This window comes from Fulmarus glacialis, unplaced genomic scaffold (assembly GCF_000690835.1).
Source record: "Fulmarus glacialis isolate BGI_N327 unplaced genomic scaffold, ASM69083v1 scaffold10751, whole genome shotgun sequence".
Lineage (NCBI taxonomy): Eukaryota > Metazoa > Chordata > Aves > Procellariiformes > Procellariidae > Fulmarus > Fulmarus glacialis.
The window spans coordinates 10,456-19,024 of record NW_009193403.1 but is presented as its reverse complement, the minus strand read 5'-3'; the positions used below and the strand labels follow the sequence as shown (position 1 = coordinate 19,024).

The 8,569-nt window shown below is 37.7% G+C and overlaps 1 protein-coding gene across 1 annotated transcript; it reads right to left on the bottom strand.

Moving 5' to 3' along the window:
- Nucleotides 1–3,674: 3,674 nt before the first annotated feature.
- On the bottom strand, nt 3,675–7,364 carry RBP7 (retinol binding protein 7, cellular). The gene is made up of 4 exons (XM_009587436.1): nt 7,240–7,364; nt 4,587–4,765; nt 4,218–4,319; nt 3,675–3,881 (listed from the first exon to the last, which is right to left on the bottom strand). The coding sequence occupies exons 1-4, from the start codon at nt 7,310–7,312 to the stop codon at nt 3,831–3,833; spliced, it is 405 nt and encodes a 134-aa protein (XP_009585731.1). The 5' UTR covers nt 7,313–7,364; the 3' UTR covers nt 3,675–3,830.
- Nucleotides 7,365–8,569: the final 1,205 nt, after the last annotated feature.

Sequence of the window (8,569 nt, the reverse complement as noted above, 5' to 3'; positions counted from 1 at the left end):
CGTAGGTATGGACGCCGGGATCCAAGCTGGGGCGAGGCTGCTGGAGTCTTCCCGTTCTATGGGGTCCGTACGTGCTCCACCCCCTTAAGGTGTTAGCCCACTTCTCAGTGACGAATGGCTGAGATACTGCAGGCTTTTTGTCTAATTATTACAATCTGTGGAACATATCAAGGGAAAACGAAAGCACTAAGCCCCCAGTACTGGGCCTTAGCCCTTTCTAAGTGCAGTTGGAACCTGAAGTTTTTTCTCCTTTCTTGTGTAAAAACACAAACTTTTCTGCACCTAGTTCGTTCATTATCCCACTAAATGATATTTTTGTGAAAGATACTCATCTTTTCCTCGTCTTTCTTTTCCTTCACCCTCGAAATGAAGCTTAGCTAGTGAACAAAACAGCCGGGGTCTGTGTTGACTTGAGGTGAATTGGATGGCCACTTCCAGCTCTGCTTGTTTGATCAGTTAGAATACATGTAGAGGAAAAAGAAAAGGACTTTGAGAAGTTGCTCTTTTGGAAGAGGACAAAAAAATGGGAGTTGCATCAGCAGATTTTTGCCCCGGGATGAACAGTCACTAATAGTAAAGTCTTAATAGATAGCTATGTGCAGTGCAGCGTAGTTTGACTCAGCGAGTGAAAGAATCCCATAAAAGAAGGACAACAGGATGTTCTTAAGATGGAAGCAAACTGGTCTGTATGAACAAGGGATAGAATTAAGACATATTTCCATAAGCACTGCAAATAATTATAAAGCAATAAAATGGATCAGATTTTTTTCATGCATATGTGAGGCAGATACAATATTTGGTCTTGTATTTCATCTTCCTTAATGTGCTGTATTGATTTAAAGGTGTTTGAACAAAAACAGTGTTTCTGATGACTTAACCAAGGTGCCCGGAATGGGAAACAAATTCTTTTGTAAACAATTGGATCATATTATATATATTGTCGGTCTTTTTGTAGAACATACGGGTATTGTTACCTTTGATTTTCAGATGATGCTTCATTTTGTATTGCTTTATCTTCTTGGGATTATGTTTCATTTTGTTTGCTTTTTTTTTTCCCCAATGGAGTTGGGGCTATAAGCCAAAGCACAGGCTTTTACGTGATTTCACTTGCTGGTTTGTTCTTATGTTAAACTGTTGGTTTATTCCATGTTATGTAGTCATTGCACAGAACAGTATGCAAGAAAATTATTAGAAGACTACAGGTAAATTTATGTCTTGAAAGCTTTTGAGTAAAAATTAGTAACCTTAAAGGTACTTCTGATTATGTCAGGGAAAAGAGTTACGTGCTCTGTTGAAAAGTAGTCTGTATAAGTCTGTCACGAAGACCAAATTTTAGAAACAATAATAGCAAACTACATTCAGTGATATGACTCCTTACATTTTTATATAACACTAGTATAACTTCTTTTTTTCATACCATCATTAGAGAAAGTGTTTTAGAGACTGTGAATCCTGGCTGTTCTTTTGGTTTTCCATTATCTATTTTGATTGTAGAATCCAGAAGGCAACACGTTTCTGTTCACCTATCTATAAAGTACTTTCACATGCAGCTGGCATACCTTATAATACACATGGTTAGCAGTTGCAATAAAAAACTCAGAGGTTGGTTGATGAAAAAGTTTCACCATCAAAGCACTGTGTAAGTGTAAGATAACTGAAGTGGTCTGAAACACCTTTGAATAAAACCTTTCAAGTACTTCTCTGGGGAGTTTTGTTCTCGTCCTTTAGTTCTATAGTTCAAGTGCGTATCTTCTTGTCAAAGGCTATCTTACTGTCTCCCCCTCCCTCCCCCCCCTTCTAGAACACGTGACTGCTTTCTTTTTTCACCTTGCATTTCAAGATGTTTAATTTGTATTTTGTGAAAGCATGTGAATTGGTTAGCATATAAATTAAATTAGGGTAAGCAGTTTTGTCACTGTAGTAGCTTCTCTCATCCTAAAGATCTCCAAAGCATCCTCAAGTGAGTTCTGCATAGCATTATCTGCTTTCAGATCAGCAGTTTGAAGTAGGAAGGTAGCAAGAAGAAAAGTCATATCGCTGTTGATAATATCTCTTCTATATTTCTAACAGTAAGGACTTCCTAACAGCAACCTTACTAATGAATTATTACACTGCTAGTCATACAGGTTTCTAAGGTTGCATTTTTCTGATTTCTACTTGGAGTCTCTCTTTGTACTAATGGAGTTCTTAAGGTCATCACTGCCTTTCTGTATTGCTTCTCATGCATCTCTTATTGGAGTGCACAGCTTAAAAGCTGTGGGGTTTGAGAGTATCTGCAATATTTAACACTTAAAATACTGCTGTTAGGAACCTCTACAATTTAAATAAAGGCGCAATACGTTCCAGAGATGCCATCTAGTGGAGTAGCGAAGTCTGCGTGGCTGTTGCTGTATGTTGCTGATGAACATGACAGAGTAGGCTTGCTGCATGAATTTGTTATTTATATTAGAATAACATGGTAACAGTAATTTTGTTCTCAAATAAATGGAAATTACTCAGTTGCAGAAGGAAGACACTGACAGGATCCATAGAATAAACACCAGGCATTTTACTGCTGGTCCCCCAAGTTTCCCTAACTGTATAAGGAATACTAGGTTCTCTTCTTCGTATTTGGGAAACTAGCTTAAATTTACATAGTCCTCTAGTAATTATATGGGGGGGTTCATTCTAACAAAAAGCCCTCCAAGCTTCAACAGATTTTGTCCGCCTCTGGTGGTAGCTTTAAGAATTCTGAACTGACAAGAAATAGTATCAGAAAGGTGGTGTTACTTATGTTTTAGAATACCAGGGTTTACTTTAGGATATTTTTTTTTTTTTTTTGCATAGGATGTAACTAAATTACTAAGCTTAAGCTAGATTTAATCAAATGCTTTTCTCTTTCCACTTGTGATGAGATCCCTGCAATGATAGTGTTAACAATAAGCATCAACTCATTTCACATGTAACTACCAAGTTGATCTGACCACTTACAGGCATTTACACGAGGCAGAATAAATCCTACTTCTCTGTGCAACATTACACTAGGTCAAAAACACGAGGCAGAATAAATCCTACTTCTCTATGCAACATTACACTAGGTCAAAAAGAAAAATATTTAACCTAATTGAACAGATGTATGCAAATAAATCTTAACTAAAGAAGCATTGTTTTCACTCTGAGTATGTGCTTATAAAGCTCAATTATTTTGCAGACTGGAATCTACATGGATTACTCAGACCTATCTTCATTGTTCTGGGATTTGATCACAGGCTGGTTTCCTCCGGTAAGTTGAACTTTATTTTGAAAACAAAGCAGCTGTAGCACAATATAGGACCTTACATTACACATTTAAGATACAAGCAAGTGGAGTTAACTACTAGTCTGCATCTTAAAGAGAACTATTTTGAATAATAAATCTGTATCCTTTGTTGTCTGCTTCCTTTGCTGTGATCTTCACTTCTCTACCATCGTTCCCCCTCTGTTTTGTTTGATGTTGGCATGCCCCTTTAGAACAGGCAGTTTTTCTTGTTTTGATTTAGACTGTTAGTTAACTAGAGACCCAAGCCTATCACTTACGTTTTGGGTTAGGTTTTTGGGGGTTTTTTTGGTGTCCCCCAGCCCCCCCTTTCCAAAAACACATTCAGAAGTCAGGTACTTAAGATAGGTTTCGTTTTGGGCGTTTATTAGCAAAAAATCAGATCTTTAACACTGGCAACAGCAGACTTATTTCCTGAGCCAGAAACATCAGGCCATTTAGGTTAACAGGTATGAAGAATCAGTTGTTGGCCATCACTGCACATGAGGATGCACAGTCTCCTGTATATAGCTGTCTCTCCATGTAGGAACCATATTCAAGCTCTCTTGAAGACCTGCTTACATACTTGATTCTCACAACGAAGCTCCTACCAAAAAAAAAAAAACCAAACAAGAGTATAGATGTATATAGTTATGAAAGGAACTGCTTCTAAAAGGGAACATAGATCCTTTGCCATGACTACTGACCACCACTCTGCTGCCATTCTAAGAAGTTATGCTTAAAATTCTGAATTTAACTATATAAGACAGTGAAACAATTAAGTTGTTCCAGCTAAACTAAAATCAAAGCAGAATGTGCTCCCTATGTACCATTCATTACAAATACTACAGAGCTAGAAGATTACTTGTGCACACCATGACCACATTATAGATCTTATTTTTGTCATATAGAGGCAGAATTACTAGAAATCTTAAGTAAATACCAGATGGAGTTCATCTCCTTCAAGCCAGTGAGTCCAGCCCCTGTTCTTCTTCTCACCAGTCTGAACACAGACAAGTTTGTCATTTTCCCAGGTAACTAGGGTCTGTGGAAAAGGAAACAAAAAGTGTTTCTGTATGCCTTTGTCTCAGTTCTGCAATATACTTGTAGACAATGTCCTTTTTTCCTGGATAAAAAGGGGACCTAAATACTATGCCTGAGGGAAAGTGAAACTCCTTTTCTGTAACTCAGGCTCCTACCTCTGCATTGCATTACAAATAGTATTCTTACAACAATTCCAGCTCAAGTAGCTGGATTGATCATGGCATCTTAATTTTGTTACAGCCTCTTGCTTTTATATATTCAGTCTTACCTTGCATTTTCTGTTATCCAGGCCTTTATTATCTTCTTCAAACTCTTCTCCAATTTTGAATTGAAGCAAATAATCTCTGAATGTGCTAGTGGTATGGATATAAAATGAATCACCGTCTTGTTTGATCACTTTCTGAGGCTTCAGCATTTTTGCTATCTTGCGTGTTGCAAAGTCAATACCTTGGATAGGAGGCAAAAAGATCAGAGTTGTATTTATCGCCAGCCATTTTGAAAGCCAGGACTTAACCTTTATCACTGCTAGAACCATTTCTTAGATAGTTTGACCTTACTCCTATGCAAGGTTTTGTTGTTTGGGGTTTTTTTTATTTGTTTGTTTCTTTGTTTAAAGCTGTATGTTACACAGATGAAATCATGTTCTTGCACATTTTACTCTTTAGAAACCAGTTTACTCAATTTTTGCACAATTCCTATGCAAGATTTCTAGGACTTTGAGTCGTAAGAGTCCTTTTAAGAGTCTGGGAGAGTTGGTTTCCCCCACACAGATGCCCCAAGCTTGGTCTCTGACTTACCCCCTGCGTAGCTAGAGGGAATAGTTAATGCCTTTGTCAGAGGAAAGGCATTATATGAATTAACAAGAAACCTTTGTACCCTACACCTTAAATAGTGTAAAATGAAGGGCAGTCCTAAAATGAATTACTCAGACTTGTTTTCAGGACATGCCACTTGCTATTAACACTTTTTAAGTGGAACTAGAAAACATCACACTTGTCAAAACATTTCCTGGTTATCTGTGATGATCAGTCACCTTTAACAGAATCCTGATGTTCTTGGAAATACTGAGCTTAAAGCAGTGCTTCTAGAGGTTTTTTTCCTATTCCTCTAGTGAATGTTTCTTTCTTTAGAGGGAACAGGCCATCTATTTGGCAAGTAACTGAATTACATTGCATCCCAATAGCATGCTCAGAGTTGGGTTTTCAGGAAGGGGGATGGGTAAAACAGTGGGCTGTGTATTAATTAATTTAGTTGTTTTCATTACCTCGATTAAAAGTGTCATTTTATAGGACCACTACAAGTTCCTCACTTTATGCAGGCTGGGGTTGTGATCTTCTTGAGAGAGTGTGTTCAGCTACCATGTGTTGAACCATATGGCTCATTATGCAGTCTGTGTTTGAAGTGGGACTTCATTACTGTATGCATTACAGAAGTGCCAGAATCTGTCAGTCATGTTTTTACAAGGTTACCAGTTTATTTTAGATTAGAGGGGTTTGAATTCAGTACTGGTAACAGCTGTACCCATTAAGCCTTAACATGGTTATAAGAATGTGGAAATACAAACTACTTTCAAATCTGTTCTTTAGAGGTAGATACTACATTGAAGGAAAGGCTAGGCTTGGAATAGCCATGTCTTTATCTGTAACCTTCTAGTTACTCAGCTGATCAGATATTAGCCTCCTCACTCTACTTATCCTGGCAGAGAAGTTTCCATTCTAGCTTTACAATATTCATTTCAGTCCTTGTTTTGTTCAGTATACTGGCAACCAAGCAGGAGCAATTAAAGATAGGTTGTAAATCATCAACAGGATTCTTTGCCTTTACTTTTAAGTAAGTTCCCCCAATTACATGCTGAAAACAAATTGCATTTTTCACAAGATTGGTAGTTATGTTTCATTTTAAAAGCCCTTTACTTAGCTGGACAATGTTTATTATCAAGGAACAGACAGAATCTCTATACCACTTGAAGACATTAGCACATTAAGAGTATATTACTTGGTATTCAAACTGAGGAATAAATCCTCATTATGGGAGCACCCTTTCCCTTTCTTCTAACTGATAACACACCAGGATTAGAAACAGAAGAGTTCTTTCACCATGTTAGAGAGACCAACTAGACAATTTAAATAGGTCACCCAGCATAGAAGTAGCCAGAAAATAGATTTCATTCTAGTTGTGTATACAATAACCGACAAGGGACACTGCTGGTCATCAGTTTACATGAGTCGTTTACGAGTTAAAAAGGCAGAAAGGGGTGGGAGAGGCAGGGAGAAGAGAAGGCAGCAGCACACAAGGTTGCGTGCTGTCACAGTCTGTAATGAGCTTTATACAAAAAAGCTAATAAAATACTGAGAGCTTTCTTAGTTCCCCATTAAAGCACAGTTAATCTCTCTCTAAGAGATCTGAGCAAGGTAAGAGGTTAGCTTCAAGTTGAAGCTTCAAGCTTCAACTGTTCCAGAAAAGGGACAGTTAGAGAGACATATCAACAAGTCACAGTAATGAGACTGTTTAAAGATGAATGACACTAAGCTAAACAACTGCCTGAAGTGGCAAATACCCAAGCACTTTTTTTTGTTACTTAACATTTAATTAACCCTAGGCATAGATTCTGTAAGTTTGTGCTCAAAAGCAAGATAAATTAAGTGGACAGGGCAAACTCTTCCCTGTCTCTGATGAAAGCTATACAAAGAGTCTACTTTTAACAAGTACTAGGCTGAGAAATTCCTGAAAGCTGCAAGGACACTTGGGCGACAGGCTAAATTATAGTTAATGCTGTCTGTTTATCAATAAACAAAGATCCTTCCATTGTTTTTGAGAGGAAAAAAGCTTCAGCAATACCTAGAGTTTTGAAGAACTGTTAAAATTTAGGAGGACCCTTATAGGGGAAGGGAGGAAGGATAGAATCAGGTTTTTTCACCTACCTAAGGCCACCATATAACCTTCAGAGTTGTCACTGCTGATAAGGTTCCAGGTTCCACTGAAATCCACAGGCATTGCCAGACTGTGGAAAGAAGATACATTCAACCTCTGACCAAAAAGCAAAAATGAAGAAGTAATTTTTCAACCAGGCCTTATATAAGGAAGGCTGTGGGTGGGATTACATCCTAGAGCCTTTTCTGATGGAGGGGAAGGGTACTATTGCTGAGCCAATAGGTGAGAGGGTATTTGTAGATCAGCTTCAGCTGCGTTGGAGGGAAAAGTTCACAGTTTCTGAAATCTTTGTGTGGAGCAAATGTTAATAGCCCAAGAGTCATAATGCAAACCAAAAAGTGGTCTAAACCGTTTTGTGTCCATCTTGTATGCTTTAAAGGGAATCATGGACACATTTTGTCAGTACTAAAATTCCCGGCATGTGTATCAGATCTGTGGCTTTATGATCTGAAATCTACGTATTTGTTGAAAAGGTGATCTACCCACTGTAAATACACGCTATATTTGAACAGACAGGGATTGACTGTTAAACTGTGGATGGTATTGTATCAGCAAATTTTAAAGCAGTACCTATGACACAGTAATAGAGATAAGAATTATATCTTGTTGGTTTATGTCTGGAGTGAATAGTAGGCAGCATCGATGTCTAGTGGTTATAACAGAAAAGTGAAAGACAAATCTTGTTTGTATATGTTATTCTCTGATGTGACTCTCAACACAGCTCTACTGTGCCACAGTTTACTTATTTGTGTTCTGGTTTCTTTAATGCTGTTAGTTATACCTTAGTTAAATGAACATACATATACAAAATTCTTTATTTTCTCAGATGCCTTACCAGCCAGAAAGTTTGTGTAACAGTTAAGCATGAGACAGCAGATCCAGAGGCCTGAGTGCTGTTCCCAGATCTGCAGCTCTGTATTTATCAGTTTTCCTAGATGGGAAAGAGGACGAATACCTGTTCTTGCAATCCAATTTCAACTCCTAAAAATAGCCAATAACATAACAAATTCAAAAAGTACACTCATGTACATAGAAGATGTAGCTCCCCCTTTGCTTTTTTTCTTGACACATACAGTAAAGGAGAGATGATACAGAAGTTATTCCCACTGATGCTTTATTAGATGCTATATGTTATGGCAGAGCATATAGGGAGTAGAGCACAGGATGCAGCAGGTAAGCTTCAGTGTTGGACTTTATCTTCAGCAAAGAAGTGAAAGAAATCTCTTTAAGTGATGACCCAGCAATGTGTTTTGAAAAGTAAATAAAGAATGCTTGACTTTGAAGAGAAAGGATATATAAGGAATTTGGAAGTGAGATTTT

Coding starts and splice junctions, on each gene's coding strand:
- RBP7 (XM_009587436.1), bottom strand. CDS start 7,312: ATGCCTGTGGATTTCAGTGGAACCTGGAACCTTATCAGCAGTGACAAC. Junction 4,320..4,586: donor TGGATAACAGAAAATGCAAG/GTAAGACTGAAT, acceptor CCTTTTCCACAG/ACCCTAGTTACCTGGGAAAA. Junction 3,882..4,217: donor AAGGAGATGAACTCCATCTG/GTATTTACTTAA, acceptor TTTTTTTGGTAG/GAGCTTCGTTGTGAGAATCA.